The sequence below is a fragment of the Falco punctatus genome (genome assembly GCF_963210335.1).
Source record: "Falco punctatus genome assembly, chromosome: 6".
Classification (NCBI taxonomy): Eukaryota; Metazoa; Chordata; class Aves; order Falconiformes; family Falconidae; genus Falco; species Falco punctatus.
In genome coordinates, this window is record NC_137585.1 from 70,427,395 (window position 1) to 70,453,318 (window position 25,924).

General features: G+C 49.4%; 1 protein-coding gene across 3 annotated transcripts in view; it reads right to left on the reverse strand.

Moving 5' to 3' along the window:
- Positions 1-24,721, reverse strand: part of SLC35B4 (solute carrier family 35 member B4) — a 72,486-nt gene extending 47,765 nt beyond the window's left edge. Inside the window, exons 1-10 of one of the 3 annotated variants that reach the window (XM_080390684.1) lie at positions 23,702-23,890; positions 18,679-18,792; positions 17,547-17,649; positions 16,088-16,137; positions 14,825-14,906; positions 13,331-13,391; positions 12,430-12,539; positions 11,580-11,655; positions 10,537-10,612; positions 6,324-9,689 (exon numbers count right to left, since the gene is read on the reverse strand). In XM_080390684.1, coding sequence (XP_080246810.1) covers positions 9,443-9,689; positions 10,537-10,612; positions 11,580-11,655; positions 12,430-12,539; positions 13,331-13,391; positions 14,825-14,906; positions 16,088-16,137; positions 17,547-17,649; positions 18,679-18,792; positions 23,702-23,778 — 996 coding nt within the window. In that variant the 5' untranslated portion in view covers positions 23,779-23,890 and the 3' untranslated portion in view covers positions 6,324-9,442. The other 2 variants (XM_080390685.1, XM_080390686.1) reach the window with 2 other exon arrangements.
- Between the last annotated feature and the right edge of the window lie 1,203 nt (positions 24,722-25,924).

Consider the following 25,924-nt stretch of genomic DNA (forward strand, 5'->3'; position numbering starts at 1 on the left):
CAGTACTGTTTGAAGAGAATCATTTATTGCAACCAGTAACTGGTTGTAACCAGTTCTTGGTCACTGAGCTTTCCAGTACTTCCAGATGTGGCACATTCAGTGGGGTTACACATGCGGTCCGGGGGATAAGGACCCTGCATAGAAGTAGGACATGGAATTTTAAAAATACCAGGGAGAAGCTGAACATACTGAAGTCAATTCAGCAAAATACTCAGTCTCTTGCCTTCCCTCCGTAAGTTTTTACCACCATGCACTCTTACTTGCTTTCTTCCCACTCCCCAGCAGACCACAGATCAAATTGCTAACCCAATTTACAAGATTCCCCAAAACAACTGCATTATGCTGACCTGCCCTTTGTCTACTGCACCCTCAAGCACAGAACATCTGGCCAAGTTTGAAGGCAGAAGTGCCATTGGATTGCCAATATGTAATATTTACATTTCATTTCACAGCTTGTTTCAGGGAACACTGTTTTTATTGGCAGGAAGTATGTTTGGATTACAGCAGAGTAACACCTTAAGTTAGTCATAGTCAAACAAGTCTCCGAGTCTTGAATTTTACAGAGGGGAGTATAACAAGCTGTTTAATTTCCCTTTTATAAATTAAACATTCAGCATGCAAAAAATAGTAACTGTGGCTGCTGCCTTGTGAATGCAAATGGCTTTACCAGCCAGAGGATGTAGCTGCGTGCTGTGTTGTAGCCCTGTGTTACACATTGGTAAATCAAGGCAGAGAGAAATTCCACTGATTTGTGTTATCATCTATCTCATTACTTTTTTTACAGGAATTGGGTCACAACCGAGGAGTCCTGCATCTCTGCTTGAATGCCAGGTCTTTGAGGGGAAGCAGAGGAGACCATGCTTATGCAAAAGTGTTTCAGGAAGTCAAGGGCAGCTGTTTTTTATCCTGATTCCTCCTCTAGGCCAGCAGCAAGATGGTAAGACAACACAGACACTGTGGGACAAGGAGTTGCTGAATTAAGGAATAACGGGCTTGTTAGACCTAAAGGGATGGTGTTTTAATACAGACCTGTGCTTGAAGCAGATGATATGAAGTTTTCTAGCTAAATGTTTGGTGCACAGCTCAGTGAAGAGTTCTGGGGGCTGCAGAATAGGTCCATAAATAGCTGCTCCTGGAAGTCTGCAGAGCATATTGAGTGCTGGAGGCCAAGATGCTCTACAATCACAGAGTACGTAGGCAGCCAGGAAACCTGTTGCAGGCTTGGTAGAAGGTGAAAGTAGGAGACATGGGTGGCTCAGATTGTCCAGCACCCACTCCCCAAATTAGTATCTGTATTTTAAAAAAAAAATGGGTGCAAAATGGTTTCGTTTGGTACTTCATCTCTCTGTCTCCCTGCTCCACTAAGCCCACTGATATGGGCTCTAGAAACCCTAGAAGCTAGAAGCTGCTGGTAGAGGTTTGACTTGCTGGTGAGACTACTGCAAATCCAGTAGGTACACCTTTTATTTATTTATTCTAAGCATGTTCTGGAAACAGATGGGGCATAGTTTCCAGTATTGACCAAAGGACTGTTTATTTCTCTGCAGAGCATGCACATCTATTTCTAAAACTACCTTTCTGAAGCACCATGTCATGTCCCAGCGGTGTCTGGCTGCCCCGCTACCTCTGCCTGCTCCCTCAGGAGCTTGTCTAATTGAATACGCTGCATAATATGCTGCTAATTTGGCAGCTGTCAAAATGAATTGTTATTTTTTTTTAACAGTACGGTGGTGGGGGTGAGGAGAGCTGCCGCTCGTTACACCAACTGCTTGTGTTTCTGTTTGCATCCCTGACTCAAGGGAGAGCCAGTGAAGGGCTTGAAGGAGACCCATTAGGTCTTTCCCTGGTCTCACCCTGCACTTTTATGGTGTTGCTTCAACAAATTCAGCCCTGCAAACCACTTTGGGTCCCCTGTCCATTTACCAGTTGTTACTTCCAACACCAGCTGGTTTTGCCAGTCCAGCTGGAGTCACATATCTTCTCCCCATGGTCTACGGGGCTGGAGCTCAAGCAAGCAGCCCTTGGTACAGACTCAGTCCTGCAGCCCTGGTGCTCAGCCCCTGGGGTGCTCAACACTGCAGACTCTGCATAGGCTGTGCACTAAATCTTGCTTGTTGGCCATAGCCTTTCAGTAACCCTCACAAAATATTTCAAGCTTCTGAGATATTTTTTACTGGCTCTGTAAGGCGGAGGGAGAGGAACCCTTGTAGCTGAGGCTGAATTTCATTTTCCTGCAGGGAGAAGGCCGCTCCTACATTTTTATCATTTGTGCTTTTTCCTGCTCATACCTCAGAGCAAGTAGAAGCATGAAGGTGTAAATCAATGTCCATCACAGAGGTATGAAGGCTCCACAGTGAAAAATCCCCCATGCAGAGGGTCCTTCCAGAGAAGAGATCTTTTCTGCAGACCCACATCTCCATTGCCCAGTGCTTTCCTGGCTGGTAACAGCACAGAGGCTCACTGCCTGGACAGAGATGGGATGGCATCGTAAGTCTTCCAACAGGAGAAGGATGTTTCCCCATATGTTGGAGACTATGTAGAGTTCAAACGGAGCCAGTAGTAGTATTCCTTGCACTAATCCTGTGCTTTGGGGCTTCCATTTATCAACTGTGGGGGCTATGAAGGGCCATGCTCCTCTCCTTCCCTTATCTCATTTGACATTTAGTTGACTCCAAGTGTTGCACTCCACCTTCCTCCAAGGCAGGGCATGACACAGCACTCCCCACACCAAGTTGCATGTGTTTTGTGTGACTGCACCCAGCTGATACAATCCAGGCCACCTGAAACACAGCTAATGTGTGGCTGCACACCTTCACAACTGACCAGACCTGATGAGCCAGAGTGTCTTCTAGGCTCTCAGAATTAAGATCTCCCAACAAGCCAGCAGTCTTGGCTAATGGAAGGTGTTTCTTCTTAAGGGTTGAAGCAGCTGCCAGCATAGCAGCAGCCATGCTTCAGGCACTGCTTCCTGCCCTCCTTCCTGTCCTGATGGAAGACACCTCTACTTTTTTAGGTCCATCTGCAATGCCCACTTTCTCTGCAATAGTTGAAGTATCACTGCTGTGTCATGCTTTGGCAAGCATCTGCTTTTTGCCCTCTGAAGAGGGGACCAAGCTTACCAGCCCAGGGGCTGTTTCCACCCTTGTCTTGGCATGCACAGCCACGGGCATCTTCCCAGCAGAGGTGGTCACTTGCCTCTTCCCAGCACCTCTTACATGGGAAACAGGGCTGTGTGGCTTCTTGCTGCTCATGGCTTGGACAGGTGTACCCTTTGCTGGGTAAAAAGCTGGTTGGATGGCCGGGCCCAAAGGGTTGGGGGGAATGCGGTTACATCCAGCCGGCGGCTGGTCACAGGCGGTGTTCCCCAGGGCTCCGTGCTGGGGCTGGGGCCGGTCATGTTTGATATCTTTATCGACGATCTGGACCAGGGGATTGAGTGCACCCTCAGTCGGTTTGCAGATGACACCCAGCTGGGGGCAGCGCTGCCGTGCCGGGGGGCAGGGGGCTCTGCGGGGGCTCTGGGCAGCCGGGCCGAGGGGCCGAGGCCAGCGGTGTGAGGGGCAGCGGGGCTCAGTGCCGGGCCCTGCCCGTGGGGCACAGCAGCCCCCGGCAGCTGCGGGCTGGGGGCAGGGGGCTGGGAACTGCCCGGGGGAAAGGGCCGGGGGGGCTGGGCACAGCCGCTGGGCAGGAGCCCCCAGCGTGCCCAGGTGGCCAAGGGGGCCAGCAGCGCCCTGGCCGCTGTCAGAAGCGCTGTGGCCGGCAGGGCCGGGGCAGTGCCCGTCCCCCTGTGCTGGGCACCGGTGCGGCCGCCCCTCGGGGCCTGGGCTCAGGGTCGGGCCCCTCAGGGCAGGGGGGACGCAGAGGGGCTGGAGCGTGTCCAGAGCCGGGCAGGGGCTGGGGCAGGGGCTGGGGGGGGCGGCGGGGGGAGCTGGGGGGGTCAGCGGCTCCTGATGGCTCCCTACAGCTGCCCGAAAGGAGGTTGCAGCGAGGTGGGGGTCGGTCTCTTCTCCCGGATAACAAGCAACAGGATGAGAGGAAACAGCCTCAGGTTGTGCCTGGGAGATTTATATTGGGTATGAGGAAAATTTTCTTCACTGAAAAAGGTGTCAAGCACTGGAACAGGCTGCCCAGGGAGGTGGTGGAGTCACCATCCTTGGAGGGATTTAAAAAAATGCAGAGATGTGGTGATTAGGGATATGGTTTAGTGGTATACTTGGCAGTACTGTGTTTGTGATTGGACTTGATGATTTTAAAGGTCTTTGCCAACCTAAATGATTCTATGATTCTATAATGGATGCTCCTGCTTTGCCTTCTCCTTCTCAGGCCAGAAAGGGATAAATTAACTGTACTGATGTGCTGCGCAGAGCTCCTTCCATCTTCTAGCTGCTCAGGGAGAGAGGAGGGGGTGAAGGGTGAAAGCAAACTAGTTATAGCTGTATGGAAGTGGAAAAATAATAATAAATACTAAAAATTTCCAGCAAACTTTGGAGAGCTTTCAAAGAAGCAAGGGTGCCAGCAGAGACATTGAGCCTGGGCCATGCTGGAGGCAAAACAAATGGCTCTGTATCCTCTGAGCTCTTCCCCTCCCAAATTTCGCCCATCAATAAATCTCACCTTCTTGCCCTTTGGCTCCAGCTGCTGATTTATGATCACTATAATGAAAGACGCTGAACAGAAATTAACTGTGTGGCTCCAAGTGATTTAGGGAGACATCTTTATCCCTCTCCTGCCCCTCTCATTTAATTTAGTGGCAGGAGCAAGTTTTTTACACCTTAGAAGTGACAAGGATTTCATCGTGTTTCCCAAAGGAGTTCAAGGCTTTCCCTCTCACTTCAATAAAAAAAACCCACCCTCGTTTCTCTCCGACCCACTGGGGTAAGCCAGGCTGTGACATCCTGAGTAAAGATATTAATAAAGGCATTAATAAACACCCGCCCAGATTTAATGAAAGGTGAAAGATTTTGAACAGAAATCTCCAAGCTGATGAAAGCAGAGCCCTGGCCAATTGAGGATTTATTAAACAAATGGCTGCCAGCGTCTGGGGAAAGACGATTTGTTAAATTAAATATATATATACTTGGTAACTGCTGGAGACTTATATGCCCATTAAAAATCTGAGATGGGGAAGGTGTAAAGGTGTGTTAAATGTAAAGCGATGGCCAGGATTTTAACACCACGTTGCTGTTTTTGCAGTGAGACATCACTAGGGTCTGGAAAGACCACAGTAATCAATTCATTTTTTGCTTTTTTTCTTTTTAAAACCAGGTCCCATGTGGGAAGCTGGACCACTCAGCTCGAAGTTAATGGTTAAACACTGATGCCAGGAGGCTTCATTCCCCATTTTGAACCTCTCCTGGGATAACACAGGGTGAGCAAAGCAGTGGTCTGTGCTGCATAGATGGGATTTCCAGAAACTGGGAGTTGAAAGCAACTGTTGAGTTTTGCTTGGGGACCCCATATCCTGATGGTTTTTCCTCAGTACCAACTGCTTCACGCCCAGACCACTGCTCTAGGCCAGGCCCCCAACCCCTGTGGGTGCTGTCAGGTACCCTGGCTGCCCAACTTACCCACCTGGGTGCAATTAGAGACCATCTGCAGCATGTTACTTGGTATCATTTATTATAAGTGCAACTAAAGAGGAGCCTCTCCTAGGCCAGCCTTCACTTCTCTTGCCTTCCTACACCTCCCACACCCCCCAGGCTGTGGTTCAATACCCCTTTAGTAGGAACTACAGCTGAGAGGGCGGGACAAGGCAGGTGGTCCTGGCTTAGTGCTGCAGAAAGAGAGGGAAACAGCCACCCCAGTGAGTGTGCCAGCACTGCAGGCCTGCAGCTTATTGTTGCTTTAGCTCCATGTGCCTCGTGCGCTCGCCATCTGCCACTGCGAATGAGGAGAAGAGGAGCACGTGGGATCTGAGGAAAGCAGCTTCTCACTTCACGACAGCAGAGGATAACCTGGGCTGCAGCACAGCAGCCGGGCACACGCTGTCTGCGTAGGAGAGCCTAGCTTTGCTTGGCAGTATCACCAAGGCCTACAGGAGCTTTGGCTCCAGTCCCCTGGTTACCCCAGCCAGCACGGGTGGTGAGAACTAGGGATGCTGGCATTCAAGGGGGGACTCTGCAGTGCTGCCAGGTGTTTCAGCGGAGGCAGGGGAGGGAGATGGTTGGGTCTGTCCCTCAAACCCCAGGAGGGCTGAGTCTTTCCTACCTTCTCTCATGTTAAAGGCAGGAGAAGGTGTGTGTTCATTTCAGAGCCCCATTAACTTTCCAGTCACCAGCAGCTGATTACCAGTAGCAAAGTGTGAAAGGAGAAACAAGACCGACGAAGAGGATACATATTTATTTTAGTTAAAAAAAAAAAAAACAAACAACAAAAATACCACCCTAAACCCAACCAGACAACCCAAAAGCTCTGCAAATCCAGAGCACCGATCAAAAAGTATTTTGCCTCACCCACTTTTCCAGCCTCTGCTAAAAAATCTGTGCTATCATCTCTACAGCAAACATTAAAACCAAACAAATCAGTAGCCCCATTTTGGTGGGCAGCCCTGGATTCAAATACTAGTTTTGGCATGGACCTTGCCTCCATCTCACAACTAGGCAAGCTCATCCGCTCTCCTAGAGCAGGAAGGGAATTGCTGCCACTTCTGCAATACTGTAACAACTATAAATATTCAGAAACACACAGATCACACTGTAAAGTTAAAAAAATACCCCTGACAACAACAAATAATAACCCATCGTTGACACCTGGTTAAAGTGAAGACTAAGTACAGAACACAGTTTAAAAAAAAAAAAAAAGAGAAATCCAAACATCCTCAAACCCACCAGCATCACACAGAAACTGGAGACAACATGCAACTTCCTTAATACAAAGAGCAACCTAGCAAGTAGTCTATGTACAGTATGTTACACTCACTCAGGCACCTGCACAGCTATTGCTCTTCTAAATCCCCAGCCCAGCCTACAGCAACCACCGCATTACAGCTCCTGCAGCCCACCCACGAGTGTGGCTTCTGCCTTAAGCCTGGCATTAAGACTTACCTGTTTTAAGCTTTGATGAACCCCACCAGTTATTCGGTGTCCCTGATGCTTTTGCGTTGAATTTGTTGTTGCCTTCCTCTACCTCCCTGTCTCAGCTGAAGCTCTGTGTAAATAGCTTTGAAGACCAAGATGAGGGATAAATGTTTTACCTCTCTCTGGGTACTTCCTGGAGCCCGTGCAAACAGCTGGAAGTGAGAGCTGACCTGCACTAGGTGCTAGGGCAGTTGTTGGGAAAGTCTCCCCACCTACAAAATCCTGGGAAACATCCCATGTCTGACATTCAAAATACAAGAGGGTTTTCAGGCTCAGGGAAAATCAAAACCAGAAGGAAAAGACCCAAACCTTCAGCATATCAGGAAGGAGTGAGCTGCAGGTCCCATTGGCATCATACTGGCCCTGGCTAGGATGGAGTTAACTTTTTCCATAGCAGCCCCCGGGTTTTGGATTTGTGGCTAAAACAGTGCTGACAACACACCAGAGTTTCAGCACTTGCACAGCATCAAGGCTTTCCCTTTTTTCCCATTCTGCTCCCCACCAATGATTAGACCATGGGTGGATGAGAAGCTGGGAAGGGGCATATCCAAGACAGCCAATACAGTTAAAATCAGCAATCAAAACAGAGGGGAGGTTTTTGGAATGGCAAACATGCTCAGGGACTAGCTGGGCACAGGTCTAACAGTGGGAGATGGCGAGTGGTTGCCTTTGCATCACTTGGGGTTTTTTTCCCTTCCTCTTTCCATTGCTATTAAACCATCTTTACCTCTACTCACAGATTTTCTTGGATTTGCTCTTCCTACCCACTCACTGCAGGGGACAGTGAGCGAGCAGCCATGTGGTGCTTCGCTGCCAGCTGGGGTTAACCCACCACAAGCACAGCTTTAATGCTGGAGGGGTTGTAAATACCAAGGCTGGAAGCCATTGGGACATTGGGTACAGGAATAATTGAGTACAGTCCTTACCTGGCCAAGCCTGATGTGAATCAGGTTGACTTTGCTGGATGCCTTAATTATCAAGGCTGAGCAGGGACAGTATCATGATGATGCAAACAAGGTGCTCCAGGAAAACGGAGGCAACACAAAACAGTGCTCCCTGCTGCTCCAAGACCAAGACAAGGCTGCGCACTAACCCTTGCTCTGCTCAACACTGAGCAGCTCCTAGAAGAGCTGTGACTGCTGCTCCTCATCTTGCTGTGGGACACACATTGCCTGCACACATGGGGGCACACACCCAGAGCTCCTGCAGCCCACTCTGGCCCCAGCGGAGGGGTGAAACTAAGGGACACTGACAGAAATGCCATGAGCAAAGCTGATGCCCAAGGGGTGGGAGAAGAAAAGAAATGGGTGAAGGGACAGTAAAAACAGTCCCTCCCAGCAGCAGAAATAAGCTCAGGTGTACTGGCCCTTCTTGAGATTCTTGGCATCATTTGAACCCTGAGGTTGGGCTGGAGGCCAGGGGACCACAGGTGCACTGGGAGCTCAGCGCAGTCTGTCGCAGCCAACTTGCTGGTAACGAAGCCCACCAAACATGCTCGAGATGAGGGAAAAAGTAGGAAGCAACTGAAAAATGTCTTGCGCTGGGGATCTAACCAAAGCAGGAAGAACCCACGATACCCTCCAGCTGGTGAAGTATCAGGGCAACATCTGAGGACTCAGCAAAGCCTCAACAGCCCTTCACTGTCTCTCTGAGAAGGTTGTGAAGGTGACACAGTGGCGCTTTGTCCCCTTAGCATCACCCTTTTTTGGTTTCCTCAGGCTCCCAACTAGGCCCTGCTACTGGTAGGGGGGCTTGGTGGCTTGGAAATAAGTCCCCTTAACCATTCCCCAGCGGAGGATCTACTGGGCAGACTAGAAGGCTCTAAGCCACAAGTGTATCCAACACCCTCCCAGCACAAGTGGTAGGATCAGGCAACAAGGGCTCAGGTTAACAGCCAGGCCTGACATTCCCAGTGTAAGTAACAACCTGCTGCACAAACAGCCGCTCGCCAGGGCTCAGCCATCTGCAATGGCCACCTGGACATTAAAGGACGGCACCAAACAGGCTCAGGGTCCAGCTCACCAAAGCCAGGAGGAGCGGACAACAGCACCACAACAAGGTTGGGCTCCTAACAGAAAACTGGTTCAGCTTTTACATCACTTTAAAAGGGTTATTCAAATGAAACAAACAGGGAGAAATGTTGGAAGAAAAAGGGCTTGCATAAAAAAATGCAACCTTGCAAAAATAACGGTATCGCCTCTCCATGATCCATTTCAGAGAGGTTCCCAGTGGAGGCTCCACATTTCCCCAGGAGGCTTGGCACAGCGAACACCTCCCCTGTGTTATTAAAACAACCTCCCTCTGGGGGATTCCCTGCTGCTCTGCTCTATAAAACAATAAAAAGGTCCCTGCAGTGTCCTCGGCTGTTAGTCCTCCTTTGGCCTCTTCCTCCAGCGGGCCAGGAAGGGCCCGAGGCTGTTCCACACCTCCGTGTACATGAGAGTCCCTACGAAGACAAAGGCGGTGCCCAGCCAATGCCAGGCTGTAAAGGGGTTGTGAAAGTAGAGGATGGAGAAGATGAGGCTGACGAACTTGCGCAGTGTCACCACCAGTGTGACAGTGAGGGAGGTGCACTCTGTGGTGAGGATGAAAACACCTCGGATGCAGACATATCTGGGTGGGCAGAGGTAAGGGGACATTAGGGCTGAAGAGGGAGGACACCTGGGAAAACCTTCAGGAATGAAAAAGACTAGGCAATGGATAGCTCCAGTCTGGTTACAGAGGGAATAAAATTCCCTTCTCCTCAGATCAGCATTTCTACAGCTATGAACATCTTCACTACAAACCCCAGGGACATCCCAAATCTCCCAGACTCCCCCCAACCCTGCTCTGGGACAGCAAAACTATGTCACCACAGCAGCTGGGGCTGATGCGTTGGCAAAAGGTTAATGGCATGCAGGGTTTACAGCCCCTGCCACGGAGCCAAGGGAAACTAAAATCAGACTTCTCCATCTATACCCAGCAGAAGTCCACTTTCCCCTCCAAGGGGGCATGGGAAAGTCAGATTAAACAAGGGGGTTTCATGGAAAAGCATGAAAAGCAACAGGGCACAGTGCTCTCAACAGTGAGAGGAAAATGGTAAGAGGGACTTGGACAGAAGGGTCCTTTTCTTGAGGGCATCTCAGCTTCGTCAGACTTCAGACCTCTCATCTCTGCCTGGAAGACTCTACACATTGATATATTACAAATAGCTCCCGATCGGTCCCTTCTATCCAGAGCTGGCTAGCAAAACTGCTGTGAGTTTATACCAGCCAGCCTGTGCCTGGGGAGGTGGTGGCAGATTTTGGCCACACTGGAAAAATTGTAAGCTCCAGGTTAAATTCCACTCTGTTTTCCAAATTACACAAATACCTCCCAAATGCAGGAAAGACTCGATGGACTCAGCACCCCCACTCCATTCCTTCTCTCCCACCCCACTGCCACCTCTATGGCATGTCTCTACTGAGCTTTGAAAGGATACTGAGTGACAACATTCATGAGGAGGTAGAACCACATGATTGGCAGGGTCAGGCCGATCACTGGGACCTGGAACAGCTCTGTGGGGAGAAAGGACAGAGCAAGGTCACTGCCCTGCTACTGCTTAAAGATGATGCAAGGAGAGGTGTCTCTCTCCTGCCCAGGATTGACCATGATCTGGGATACACTGCAACTTCAGCAGGCCATTGCTGCATTAGGCAGACTGAGGTGTGGGCACATTTTCATTTTGCTCTAAATGGACAGTTTTCTTCTTCTTACTGTGGTAAATGACAAATACAAGAGAGTTTGCAGATGTTTCTGCTTGGACTTCTGTAGGGAAGAAAGGAAGATGGAGGAAGAAGTAAGCTAAGGAAAAAGACATTAAAAGAAAAGCTCTGTCTTGCTTTCTTGTGTCAGGGCTGCCCTATTATTAATTGAGATAGAAATATTTTGCAATGATATTAATGAACAGGTTAAAGCAATCTACACATGCAAACAATCCCCCTACCCAGAGGAGATTAGAGAACCAGCAAACCTACTCAGCAAAGATCCACAGTTTCAAGATCGGGGATATCGGAAGCTTGCTGGCACTGAAAAGCCTGAATTTTACTATTAAAACTTAAGCAGATGTATAGCTCAAGGTGGACAGATGCACAATCTGGCTGGACCCAACAGGTGTATGCATATGCATTAGTGAGAAGCTTGGGCTTTACTCACAGTGATCCAGACAGTAACTCATGGCTTAGCTTTGTGAGATGCTGTGGCACCAGATGAATGTTCAGCTGCCCATGGCCAGGCTCTCAGCAGCCAGCAATCACCACTTCTCCAAGCATGCTGGCATTTGGCCCACCACAGGGAAAAAGCTGGACAATGTACTCAAGACAGTGAGGGGGTTTTTTGGCTTCCTATCAAACTTGAAAATTCAAAGGGCTTGAATATCCCAAGACAACAGTCTGACGTACACAGCTGCTAGACTGAAAGATTCCTACGGCACATTCCAGAGGACAGAAAGGTACGAGAGCAAGGATCCATCTGTGCAACACTTACCAGACTGGCTGAAGAGGACTGCATGCTGGTAGATGTTTGGGGCAAGGAGGAGAAATCCAGGGAGTGGTAATGCATGCTGGAGAGAAAAGTAAAGACTTGATGTTAACAGATTATGTGAACACACCCACTTCTCATTCTGGGAAATCAGCCTCACACATGTGTGGACAGACTTTTTAGTGGGGCCTGTAGCAACAGGACAAGGGGGAATGCTTTTAGGCTGAAAAAGGACAGAGTTAGATTAGATATTAGGAAGAAACTCTTTACTATGAGGGTGGTGAGGCGCTGGCAGAGGCTGCCCAGAGAAGCTGTGGCTGCCCCATCCCTGGAAGTGTCCAAGGCCAGGCTGGACGGGGCTTGGAGCAACCTGATCTAGTGGAAGGTGTCCCTGCCCCTGGCAGGGGGCTGGAACTAGATGGTCTTTAAGGTCTCTTCCAACCTAAACCATCCTATCATTCTATGATTCTATAATACAATATATATACATTACTATATATATAGATGGACTATCCTGAGCTTGATCAGACTCTTTCCTCCCAAGGAGCTTGAGAACTGAAGATGAGGAAAAAATTGAGGGTTTACAGCATAGATAATGTGCAGGTCAGGGGTTGCAGGGTAGGTCCAGGTGTCTGTGCCCCTGGCAGGGGGCTGGAACTAGATGATCTTTAAGGTCCCTTCCAACCCAAACCATTCTGTGATTCTATGATATGGATGAGAGCACACTCTTCACTGCTCCAGCCTCGCAGTGTGTGATCCTTTGGATTTGTGCAGAGTACAGGGTAGGAGGGGACGGGACTCTCTTAGCAGTTCTATCGGCCCAGTAAAAGCAACAGAAAAAGAGACAGTGGCTTACATTGTAAAAAAGGGCCTCTTTGGAGTGCTTCCCAAACTGCTTGTACAGCATCTCCTGGAAAATCCCCATCCTGGCAGACATGAGGAGGGCGAAGGTGAGTGCAGCAATACCTGGAACAGAAGCACAGCCTTGCAACACTGCTCAAGCATGGCATAGCTCAAGTCAACCAGCTTAAAGACTCACACAATTCAGATTTCAGTGATAAAAGGTAAAACATCCAGGCTTGGTAAGAAAACTGATAATGGTCTTGGGGACACAGGTATCTTATTACAAAAGCTAAGATGCCAAGAGACTTCTGAAAAGAACAGCTCATAAAAAAGAGACTCAGCCCTGGCAAACAGAGTTGGTGGGATACCAGGGACAGAGTCATTTGCTGCTACTGACAATGTATCAGTCCCACATTCCCCAAAAAGCCACCAACAGACCCAGGTTGGAGGTACAAAAACAGACTCAAGTGCCATACTTTGAAGACTCCTCCATGAAATATTGTGCTGAATGATCACCTGAACCAGTTACAGCCCTTCTCCCTCTCTGCAGTATATCCCACCATCTCATAGCAGGCAGGGCTGCTTTTGCAAAGAGAAATCAAGAAGATATCTGAAAATGTGCATGACTGCAGTCTCATTCTGTCACCAAGCCACTACCTTGCAGAAACCCCGTAGGTGCTGTATTTAACCTTCCAGCCAAATGAAGAATGTCTCCTTGCTCAAAGCTGCTAATAAGTGCCACAAAACCCCATTCTTCACAAATCAACATCCAACAGATGCTCAGCACAACTTAACTTCAGCACAGGGACTCCCACCACAGTCTGCTTTGTACAACCCACATGGCCAAGAATGTCAAAGAGCCAAGTCTTGCCAGTATCCCAGCAAAGTCAGCTGGAAATGTGGCACTCACGTACCTAGCAGCCACCACAAGAAAACCTGGAGTCCATCCTCTTCATTTAAGCTGGAGTCAGATGCCTGGTGGAGGGAGACACAACACAGTCACCATGAGCTACGTGTCCCTGCAGCTAATTTGGATCTGCCTGTACCTCCCTCTTGGTTTGTGTGTCATGTTCCAAGCAAGCCCATAAAGCAAAGACTGCCCAAAGTCTCACATTCTCCAGAGTTGCTTCCCTAGCTGAACAGAGGTGGTAGGAATTACAGTTGCTTTCCACTCTGCTTCAGGGAACACACTAGATTTCAGCAAAAAGTGCAAAAAAGTGTAAATGTCTGATCAAGAAAGTAGTTTGTCTAAAAGAAATGCCCTGGCTTGGTGAGACACCAAACTCTTCAACCACAAAAATAATCAATGCCACTTAAAAAGCTCTCAAAGACAGCCCGTCAGCAGGCTCCTCCGTACCCATCTCACAGGTGAGTGTGCAGGAAAGAACAAGGGCTCTGGCCAAGCCCCTGTCAGGTACTAAAACCAGGGCTCTGGCTTGCGGTCAAGACATTGAGGAAACCAGGCCTGTAGATGCTGTTAGTCAAGGGTAAAACTTTAGGTAGCATGACTTGGCTCAACTGTCTTTCACTGTGGTTTAGAGCAAATTAGATTACTCACCTTTGCTACAACTGTCTGTACTATATCAAACCCCCATGCCTGCTGAGAGTTTATCTGGATTAATACAGAGCAAGGCTGCATAGCCCAGACCTTCCTCAGACAGATTCCGAAAGTATAAAAAGCTACTAAATGATGGGTGACTTGGATGTTTGACAGCCCCATTTAATTTCCTAACCTCTCAGAGCTGGATTAAGTGCAACTAGTTTTCACCTGACCACGACTTTATGCCGTGTTTCTGTCTTCATCTGACAAGATCAGGCTGTGGGTATGGGTACTGACCCAGGAAAAGCACAAAGTGGTGATACACATGGATTTTCTTTACTCCCTCCTGTTCTCCAAATACATGCACTTTACTTCAAGGATCACAGAAAGTCACATTGGATGACAACAGGTCAGGAAAAACCTAGCCTGAAAGCTGACAACCTTTTCTGGGATAAAAAGAGCAAAGACTTAAGATGGCTGAGTTTTGTTTAAGATTCACCTGCTCCTAACTGCAACACATCACAGTAAGGGCAAGAGAAAACAGCTCCTAGTTGTTAGCTCTGTGGCAAAAAAAAAAAAAAAAAAAAAAAAAAAAAAAGGCTTATTCTCAGCAAAAAAGCAACCTTAACAGGTTTAAAGGCATCTGTAATTAAGTTAAACCACATGGATGGGTGTGCATCCCTTCCCTCCAAACCACAGAAAAATAAGACCAGGAATAAGAGATTTCAGGGAGCAGATCTGGACCTAGGATACATTTTTTCTTTCCATTAATAGTCAGGCAAAGCGAATTACTGATGAAGGTGCTGACAGCAGCTCCTCCTGTCAATAAGGTTCACAGCTATGACCTCAGGCCCTTTCCAACCCTTACCACTTGCTTTGCAGACATGAAAGTGCAGGTGAAGATCCCCACGGACACCAGAGCTATGGACGTGTACTTAGATACACTGTATCTGCATAGGGGAGAAGAGAAATGTCAGTGACCCAGCCCACCCCCACGCTGTTCACCTCCTGCTCCTTTGCATTCCATTTTGCTCCGTCACACCAGTGTGAACTTGGGGTAATGGGCACATACCCATTACCTAACGCTGGACATTGCTGGGAGGGAAGGCCAACTTAATCCAACTGCAACAAAAAAGAAGCATTTGGACCAAGATCTCCTTGCCTGTGGCAAAGGATCCCTCTCAGATCAAAGCCAGCGCAGATCTCTGCATAGTGATGGAGTGACAGGGGATGTGCCCACACTGGTCCAACAGCCAGACCCCAAGCAGCCAGGAGGACCCTCCAGTCCTGATGTCTTTGCCCACTGTGGTGAGTTGACCCCAGCCAGCAGCCAAGCACCTACACAGCCACCTGCCCATCCCCCCAGCCTCGCGGGATGGGAACAGAACTAGACAAGCAAGAATGAGAAAACTTGTGGGTTGAACTAAAGAGTTTAAGGCAGGGGGGCGGGGGGGAACTCACAAAAACAAGGCAAAAGCAATCACTCAACACCTCCCATAAGTATGGCCACCTTGGAAGCCACCTCCACCCAACCCCTTTCTTTTTCTACCCTGGTTTCTATGGCAGTGCATGCCATTAGATGGCACAGAATACCCCTTTGGCCATTTTGGGTCAGTTGTCCCAACTGTATCCCCTCTCAGCTTCTTGTCCACCCCCAGCCTACTTGCTGAGGGGCAGAGTAGGAAAAACAGAGATCCTTGACACTGTGTAAGCACTGTGCAGCGACAGCCAAAACTTCAGTGTGCTATCACTGCTGTTTTTGCCACCAATACCAAACACAACACCATATGGGCCGCTATGAAGAAAGTGAACTCCATTCCAGCCAGATCCAGTACAACCATCCATCAGGAGCAGTCAGTACTGGCCTTGCAGGAAAGAAAAGAGCGAACACAGAAGGCTGAAGTCATGTCTTTTCAGTCCATGCTTGCCTTAAATGAAAGAGAGAGGGGTGGTGGAAATGCAGAAGAGGGAACTATTCCAGCCTCTAGTCCAGGCACACCTCTGTGTCTCAGTTTCTCTATTAGTAAAACAAGAATATTTAAGAGGAAAGGGGAAGGCACTAAACACCAGTCAGGATTAAGTCAGTGGCAGAGCACTCCCTGATGATATAAGAAAAAGGTTTGTGATTTACCTTTTCTTCAAAATGATGATACCTAAAGCCATGCTTGCTATGAGAGAACCCTGGGAAAGAAGATAGCAAGGATTAAAACAAAAATAGAAGGTCAGCATGACAAAATCCCCCAGACTGGGATGTCTGCCCCAGAGAAACATCACAAATTTAATACAACTAATGCCAAAACACCAACAGAAATACCAGAACAGGATCAGGGAGACTGACAGGGTGGGGATGAGAGGAAACGGCCTCAAGTTGCACCAGGGGAGGTTTAGATTGGATATTAGGAAAAATTTCTTCACTGGAAGGGTTGTCAAGCATTGGAACAGGCTGCCCAGGAAACTGGTTGAGTCACCATCCCTGGAGGGATTTAAAAGACATGTAGATGTGGCACGCAGGGACATGGTTTAGTGCTGGACTTGGCAGTGTTAGGTTTGCAGTTGGACTCAATGATCTTAAAGGTCTTTTCCAAACTAAATGATTCTATAATTCTATCAGTCTCACTTCAGCTAGAAGGAGAGGAGAAGTTGAGCTGCGTGGCTTGGGAACAAGGATGCTGGGGCAAACAGGTTACTAGGATCTTCTAGCCAGTAGCAGTAGCAGGCCTCCCCCTTTTTTTGCCCAATTCCTGACAGTCAACGTGCGCTACAGACCAGAATGTGGTCAAATCACCTTGTTTCAAATTGGGAACAGGAGTATGGCTCCATAGATTGACTGCAGGGCTGCGATACAAGAACTTACAAGAATTTAACCTCATGGTTAATGCAGGACAGGTGTCCTACAGTGTTGTCTGTTTTTCTTCTTTTTAACCTCTCCTGACTTAAGGTATCTCAACCTCATGATGTGTTGTGGAAGAACAGCTGCCATCCAGCCGATTTGTTATTCTCAACAGCTAGAGCTCCCTTTTCTTTGGTTTTAACAGATGCTTTCAGCCTGGCACTCATCTACACATAAGTGAAGATGCATTTTAATAGCATTTTCCAAAGTAAAGACCTATGCAGTAACAGTGCAGGTGGAACTAGGCCAAATCCACGCTCTCTGACCTGAGGTGTTTAACCAAGACACCTACGCTAGGACATGAACCACTTGGCATAGCTGTGTGGTGGAAGGGAAAGCTGGATCCCTTTGACCAGCAATTCAGTTCATCAAGGGCTGGCAGCCAGAGTCTGGGTTTGGTTTTGATATTGTTACTTCCCTACCACCTTTGGAAATATAAAGTCTGTTTCAGGGTCAGTTTCCCCATCTGTCCATTAAGCTGAAACTTAATGATCAACACTGTGAAAGTGAGAATTGGAGCTGAGCTTTCAGAGCAAGGTTGCTCTCCCCAAAAGGCAGCTGGAGTTTAGTATTTGCACAGGGTTTTGGTGCCCTCAGGGAAAGACATGATGGTGGAACACATGTGCCAGGGACAGTGCTTGCAGGGATGATGGGAAGGGATGTCACACGAGGAGGAAGAGGATGGTATGATAGTACTCACTGATCTGAAGATCATGTGCAGTGGCATGGCGATATTTAAGTTCAGAGCATAGTTATTTACCACACTGACAGTGAAGAACATGGCCACCATGATGAAATAGTTCCTGAAACACAAACACAAAAAGAAACAGCTGACAGCTGTGCGTGTACTTCCCTGGGATGCTGGGAGACACCTTGGGAACAGGTCTGGGGATGCAAGGAAAGGTCTGAAGCTGAGCAGGAGCTAACCTAGCTCCTGGGCCTGTAACAAGGACTAACAAGATTAATCCACTTTGGATGTAGTAGGGAAGTCCTTAGAACAGGAAGCAGGTTGACCTGCTCTGGTTCAGCTTGTGCTAATCCCAGAAGCAAAGGGGAACTGAGGATACCCCAGCTGGGATCTTTTAGCATGGACTTCCTTCAGACCCCTCTCTCCTAAGGACACTGGCATAAGACAAGGCTTGATTTGAGGAGATTCAATTTCTGCCAGCAGCCATCACTGTCCTGAGTGGAAGGAGAAACCAATTCAAACCCAGGCCTGAAGACCTCCATGGTTCTGCACCAAAGCTAGAAAGCCTCCACAAATTGACGTTCCTCACTGTGATGCAGCCATGAATGGCACAAAACTTGCTCTCAGCTTTCTGTCATGAGGATCTCTGTCCTGAGCACTCAGCACAGCTCTGTTTTGCTATGGGCCAGTATGCTAAGGAACTCCACAAAACCTCCTCACTTCAGCCACTGAGTGCCAGGAAAGAGACCACAAACATGCCAGGTTATTGCCAGGACAAGATCAGCCCTGATGGAGAAATGCAAATGTGAACTTGGCTGGGTTTCCAGTAAACCTCTTCCTCCCATGCCCATTGCATCAAGCCCCAGAGAGACAGCAAGCTCTCCAAACACAGCAGACTTAACTATGCAAAATACTGTCCTGTTTCTTGGACAGAGAAATATCTGGTAGCAATTTCCTATTAACTCTCAATAAATGAGGAGTTCATATTTTATCAGGTATGACAGGTTCTCAATGTGGCTTCACAAATGCTGCAGAATGGATGGGATTTAGACAGGATAAGTGGATAAACCACTTTATTAAACACTTCTTGATAAGAGATAGCTAGTCAATTTGTGCCTAGCAAAAGCTGCCAGATCAACTGTACCTTATTGGTATGGCCGGCCTCTTCCTCCCAAAGTTGGCTTCGAAGATAAAGCCTTCCACCGCGATAAATAGGAACTGGGAGAATGTCACTATGTTCCCACATCCTGGAAACTGCCTGCAAGCATGGAAAAGACAAGCATAAGAGCAACACCATGGAGAACAGACACTGCATTGCGCTGCACTAAGAGGCTCACAGCTCATAATTCCAGAGTGAGCATCAACCTGGAGGGGCTTTACTGCTTCATCTGTTCAGGTTCTCATGTTGCCTTTGTTATACACCTCCCTGCAGGTATATCCCTGTGCTTGTGGATACATGTGCAGCAATCCCTTCTTCAAACAATTCCAAGGAGGAATTGAGCAGCCACCCCCATCATGGGCCATGTGATGAATTGGGTCAGGAAGTAAAAGAGGAGATTGGTTGCATCTTACAGGTCTGTAGAAGATCCCACTAGGGTATAGGATCTGAATCACCAACATCAAGTACCAACAACCATACTGAAGCTGGATCTCCCCCTTTCTCATGGGGATGTAGTTTTGATAGGGCTCCCTCCCTACCTACAAGCTGCTGTATTTGTTAAGAGGCCAGGTGAAATGATGAGTCTACCCAGGAGGAGGGCAACAGGATTTCCAATAGCCCTTACTTCCACTGCATGAGGTCAGTGCCAAGGTCAGGTCTGTGTCTGCAGAGCAAGGCACAGCGTCCATAACTCTTCCTATACCCCCAGAACATGTGAACATGAGCTCAGACCTCTTTCAATTTACTCAGCAAGCTCTAGCTCTCTGCCCTCCTGTGTCTGCTGGATGCCAGGAAAAAAAAAAAGGTTGGTTGTAGGCTCAAGAAGGAACCTTCAAGAAGGAACCTTCAAGAAGGAAGAAGCTCATCATGGGAGACCAAAAAGGTTGTAGCATTAAATGCCACATGATAGTCAGGCAAGTCAGGGAGCTTGCTAATGTGACACATGCTTTGCACTGAAGTTTTCAAACTCCACAAGGTATTGAAAGCCACAAAACAGTGTCTGACCTTGAAAGAGACTGTCCTAGCTGAGCATCTTTGTCCCCTCAGAGAGACCCAGGCACTGCAGTTATCACTACTTCTGTAGCACAAATGACACCCCCTTGGAGCAAATCAACCTTGTATGTTTATTCTGAGGGAAGAGAAATTATACACAAGGGCAAGACAGCCTGTAACAGCCTAACATTAAACAAACACTCCCTGCACACTGCCCACCCATTCCTAGCTGACATGCCTGCTGCAGACCCTGCCTCCTTCCTAAGAAGCTTACAGGGAGCAGGAGAGGATTTTCTGGGAGGCACACAGTCAGCTCTGGGCTGAGAGGCGGCCGTGACATGTCAGATAATCAGAAAGCTCGCTGTTATTTGCAGCAGGAGGCAAAGGAATTTGAGCAAGTACTTCCCCTTTCTCTTGTGCAAGACAGAAACTGAGGTCAAGGACTTAATGGAGAAGCTGTAAGCTGCAGAGTCCTGATCCCCACCCTGCTGCACAAGCCTGCAGCTTGCTCACACAACATGCCATCACAAGTAGGTAGAGGCTGGGTCTAGACACAATTCTGAAGAATGCAAGCCGAGAGATGCGCTGGAGAACAGGAATAATCAAGCTGTCCACTGGGTAGCAGAGACAAAGGCCTGGTCTCCAAAATCTCTTCTGTGACACACGCACCACCATCCCCAGACTTCTCAGAAGCAGCAGCAGCGCTGGTTAATACAGAGCTGGCACATGGCTGCCACCAGACAGTACCTGGAAAGGACACCTTCTCCCTGCATTTTCCACAAGGTAGGCACTAGCCTGAGCCTCTTCCCTTTACCTACCTGCCAATTTTCACATTTTTCAGAGCTTAATTGCTCACAAGACTTCAATCCCTGCTAAGAATTTCAAAAGTTACTTGGGGGAAGAGATACCGAACCAGAGACAGAAGCCAGCCTCCAAGGACTGTAAGCGTTGTCTATGTAGGGTAATAGAAAGCAAACTTCGAATAAACCAAGACTGTTTCCCTGTATTACTTTGTTTCCTCCCAGTTCACAAATCCTTGCGTTCAGTCACTTGCTCTACGTATGACCTCACATTATCAGTATAGTGTTGACACAGGGTTATGTGTCAACTGATAAGACAAACAACAAGCCCCCGCCTCAGGCTGTATTTGCCCATGGCTTTGATTCACAATCTTAACACACTAACAGACCTGAAAGAAGTGACAAGAAGTCTAGATATATCAACCAAAAATCTGCTTTAGGTGTAGCCAACTGATACAGAGTCCTCCAGAAGCAATGAAGAAGCGCTATGATGCAGTTGTCCCCCTGCCTCCTAGGGTGGAGTTGCCTGGGCAGTTAGCTTCTAGCAGCCCTACCAAACAGTGGGATAAAACAGCCAGAGTGGGGCTCTCAGTCATGTCAGCGGACCACAGCCTAACCCAATTTCTGCACATCAGTTCAGACATGTTGATGCACTCAGACTAAGTTCAGCACGTCCAAATCACTTCAAGGAAGATTTCTGCCCATCACTGCAGAGGACTCCACGTTTCATAAGGAATTCCTACAATGGGCCCTGCAGGAGAGCAACCTCCCATTTTGAACAACACAGGGAAGAAACCTGGTCAGTATCTACCATTCAGAGCCTCAACTGCTTTTAAAGAGAAGGCACGTCACAAGGACACAGCTTCAGAAGGTGAAAAGCAGATCACAGGCTTTCTAACCAGGCCTGTATGTACATCACATGCAGAGCTTTGGCATGACGGCTCAAAGACAGGCCTCCCCAGGTCAACTAGGAAAGGACACTAACAGAACAGGTTGGGTTGCTCCAGGCAGAGGAAATGGGATGAACTGGATGGCATTTCTTGCCCTGTCCAGGTCTCCTTCTGTTATTCAGTCAGGGGATTGTTAACTTGCTCTCAAAAACCTCTAACAAGGAGCTTCCCTGCTCTCCCTTTTACAAGCCCACTTCGCAACACTGAGAGGGAGCAAACCTGGGGGTTTGGCCTGCTTTACATCCCTTTCACAGCAATTTAAGCCCTTTATTTCTTGTTCTGCCTCCAGAACCCAGCAATAAAATTTATCTCCTCTTCTCTACAGCCATTCTCCACAGTTCATAGTCTTTTGTCTGTCCTCGGGCATCTCTAGACTAAACAGTTCTCATTCCTCTACACTTTCCTCATAAATCCTGAGCAAGTTTCTTCCAATCACCATTATTATTCCTCACCAGACTGTCAGTCTGGTCACTGCCTTTTCCTGTGATCCTGTTCCAAGACTTCACTTGTTATGGGAAGATTCACCTTACCTTCAGAAGGGACTTTTACCTCCACATAACTAACACCAAGACCCAAAGAAACAACCAGTGTTACCCCAATTTAGGGACCAAAGGTGAGCAAGGTAAGTGAGGGGCACAGAAACAGTGGAACTTCTAAAATGGATGAGGGACAATGCTTAAGAGAAGCTTGTGTGTGAAAAGCAGCTTTTCCTTGATGTCTGCAACTGGACTTCTGGGATTTGCTGCTCAAAATCCCTTCTGGGGTTTAGACAGCTAATTCAGCCTTTGAATAGGGCCAAATGGCTCTCTTTCATTTTAAGGTCTGGCTGGAGGAGACATGAACCTAGCAGCAAGCAAATGGAAGAAGCCAGATCCAAAGCTCTCTTCACCTCAAAGGGGCCCATTCTTCCTCCCTTGCTGATGCTGCAGCACAAGCCAGGCAGGAAAGGCAGAGGTCAGAGCAATCCCAGAGAGGAAAAACAACTCACCACGCTAGGCCTCTTCCTCCAGGAACTGCTTCTTGATTTCTCCAGTGATTGCTGAGTGATTGTGCAACTTGTGTTAAGGAACCTGCATCCTAGCCTCCCACTTTGAAGCAAATATCCCCACTGCCCGCTTACAGAGTCAGGCTCTCTTTTTGCGCTTCCTTTCTTTCTTAACAATCTGGGATGATGATGGATAGGGAGGAAGTAAGGACAGGTTTTAACTATTTTTGAAAGCCTAGGCATGACTGAAGTGAACATAGTACTGAATGGTGAACGGGTGCAGCTCCACACTGACTTACTATGATTGCAGACACAGACCCAGTTCAATTACTGCTTTTTTCCAGTCAGGTCTAGCACTTTTGCCTTCACAGCTTGCTGACCAGCTCGGGAAACAAAACCAACAGACCATCACCTTTTCCAAGGCATGCCAGCCTTCCTCTATCAAGGCGAGGAAGGTGACGCAGTGCTCGGACATACCCCAAACATCAGCCTGCTTCTCTCTGCAGCCTGGCAATTCGCCTTCACTCGAGTGCCACATGGGACTCCTCACCCTCACTGTGTTGGCTCTGCAGCCGCGTGACACCGCTGAAGATCGTATTTCCAGACAGACGAAGTTCCCTCGGCCCTGCCTGCTGTCCCCGAGGACCCTAGCCAGCTCCTGCACGTTTTCTCCTTGGGGTTTCAGCTGTTACTTGTGCGAGGCATTGGGACCAGAGAGCAGGGGTGGTGGGGATGCTTTAGTGCCAGGTTGATGCGGTGGTCCCTGTGTCAGCAGAGACGCGGAAACCCCAGTTCCTGGGCAGGACAGCAAAGCGACCCACACTAGGACCAGACTGGGCCCAAGCCGAGGGAGACAGCCCCCCAAACCCCCACAAAATGCATCAGATGGCGACACAAGGCCAGGGCCCCGGCAATGCGCACCCGGGCTCCTCTTGGCACCTTGGTGAGGAGCCCCTGGGACCTGCGGCTGCCCCCCAAGCTGTGAAGGGGGCCGGCCACCCTGCCGGGGCCGCAGACCCCCTAAGGGCCCGCCCCAGGGTGGCGGCAGGCTCCGAGGCCCCCCCGACAGCCCCACTACCACCCCAAATTCTCCCTCACTCCCGAGCCCTCAGTCTCCTGGAGACCCCCTGGGCACCACTGCCACTTCCTCCCCTCATAAATGCTGAAGCCGGTGGGGGGACCCCGCGGCCCCTTGCTCCGGGGACTCTCACCCGACCCCCGATCCCATTCCTGCCCCTAACCCCTCCTTCTGCCCCCAAAGCCTCTCCGCGGCCCCGCACCTGGCCAGCAGCTCCAGGAACACCACGTTGCTGCAGCAGCCGCCGAACACCAGCCCCACTGCCACGGCCGGGTGCATGGTATCGCCCCAAGCAGCGAGGCGGCCTCCCGGGCCGCCACCGCATCCCGCTCCCGGGCCGCGGCCCCGCTCCCAGCCCTGGCCCCTCCGCCCCCGCTTCCTCCCGGGTGCCGGTAGTTCGCTCCCCGCCCGCCGCCCGTTCACCGACACCGCCGCGGCCCTACGGCCGGGACTACAGCTCCCGTCGGCCCCCGCGCCTGCCCCGCCGCCGGCCTCGGGCAGCCCCGCCCCGCGGGGCATGATGGGGGCTGTAGTTCCGCGGGGGGGCGGTAATGGCGGCGCCGGAGCCGGCGCTGAGCTGGCGTGAGAAGAGGCGGGTGAGAGGTAGCTCAGACGCAGTTTCCCTGCAGAGGCACCACCGCTAATTGCCGTTTAGGGTTTAGATAATGAAATTATCGCTTGGATCTGAACTCGAGCTTCCCTGAGGCCTGTGGGGGAGCCTCCTGCGAGGTCCTCCCATGCTGTCCGGGCCCCAGGCAAGCCCCGTGTCAATGGCGCCATGATGGTGTCAGAAACACTGGATCCTGAGACGGCAAAACCGGGTCTGAAAAGCAGTTGTGTGCTTGGAAGGAGATGAGGGCTACAAGAAGGGTCTGGGAAGGGGAGAAGGGAGGAAAAGGTGCCCAAATGGTGGTGTTGGGGTGGCTTGGGGTCCATGTGGGTCTGACAGCGCCAGCAGCCGCCCGCTGCTTCACAGGGGGCGATGGAGGGGAAAATAACCCGTTCAGAGCAATGGACGAGGTGGTACTTCTGGCTATGACTCTGCCCACATCAAGCTGGGAGAGAAGGGCACTGCGATGCTGGAGGTGGAGCGTTTGGGTGAGAGGGTCACTGATGTGGGGACAGACTGCACCCGGAGGTGCTGCACCAGCACCATCTGCAGTGATACATTTATTGCACACAGAATCACACAGAATGGCCAGAGTCAGAAGGGGGCTCTGGAGATCTCCTAGTCCAGCCCCCCTGCTAAATCAGGTTCTCTCTCCCAGAGCAGGCTGCACAGAGGCATGTCCAGGCAGGTTTTGAATGTTCCCAGAGAAGGAGACTCCACAGCCTCTCTGGACAGCCTGGTCCCATGCTCTGTCACCCTCAAGGTAAAGAAGTTCTCCCTCATATTCAGCTGGAACTCCCTGTGTTGCCATATATGTCCATTGCCCCTTGTCCTGTTGCTGGGCACCACTGAAAAGTGTGGTTCCATCTTCTTGACACTGGCCCTTAAGATGTTTGTAGACACTGATAAGATCCCCTCTCAGTCTTCTCTTCTTCAGGCTAAACAGGCCCAGCTCCCTCAGCCTTTCCTCAGAAGGGAGATGCTGCAGTTCCTTCATCATCTCCACAGCCTCTGCTGGCCCCTCTCCAGCAGCGCCCTGTCTCTCTGGAACTGGGGAGCCCAGCACTGGACACAGCACTCCAGATGTGGCCTCACCAGAGCAGAGCAGAGGGGGAGATCCCCTCCCTCGCCCTGCTGGCCACGCTCCTCCTTGTGCCCCTCAGGGTCCCGTGGGCCTTCTTGGCCCCAAGGGCACACTCTTGGCTGAGGGGCAATTTGCTGCCCACCAGAACTCCCAGGTCCTTCTCCGCACAGCTGCCTTCCAGCAGCCTTCATGACTGGGTACTTTAGCTTCTCTTGTCAGGATGAAGACAGTGTCATGTCAGTCATGGTAAACATGTGAATTAAAGTAGCCAGCCACTCCAAGGATCCTGCTCCAACATGTGGGCTCTGCGGTCTCGCATGGACTTTCCACAGGGCTTTATACCATGTCTATGGCACCTTCAGTTTTACTTGTCCCTATCAGATTGTATTGTTGCCCTGTTACTCCTTATCTCTCTGTCCTAGAGTGTGCTTTTGCATCGTTGCAGTTGGAGCAATTCATGTTTTCTGCTGTTAACATAGCTGCATATCAGTCAGTGTGAAGGTGTGTGGAGAGTCCTGCTGAGTATCTGTCAAAGCCCTCTGTGATCAAAAAGTGGGATTTCCATGCTGTAGAAATTTTTCACTCTAATTAAAATTTTGATCTGAATCAGACCCACATCTTTTTTTTTTCTTTGAATACCGCAAGTGTGAAATCCCATTAATGCATTGCAAAGAACTATGATCAGTCCAAAAATGAAGCACTTCTTTTTATGATTTCCAGCTCTTCAGGGA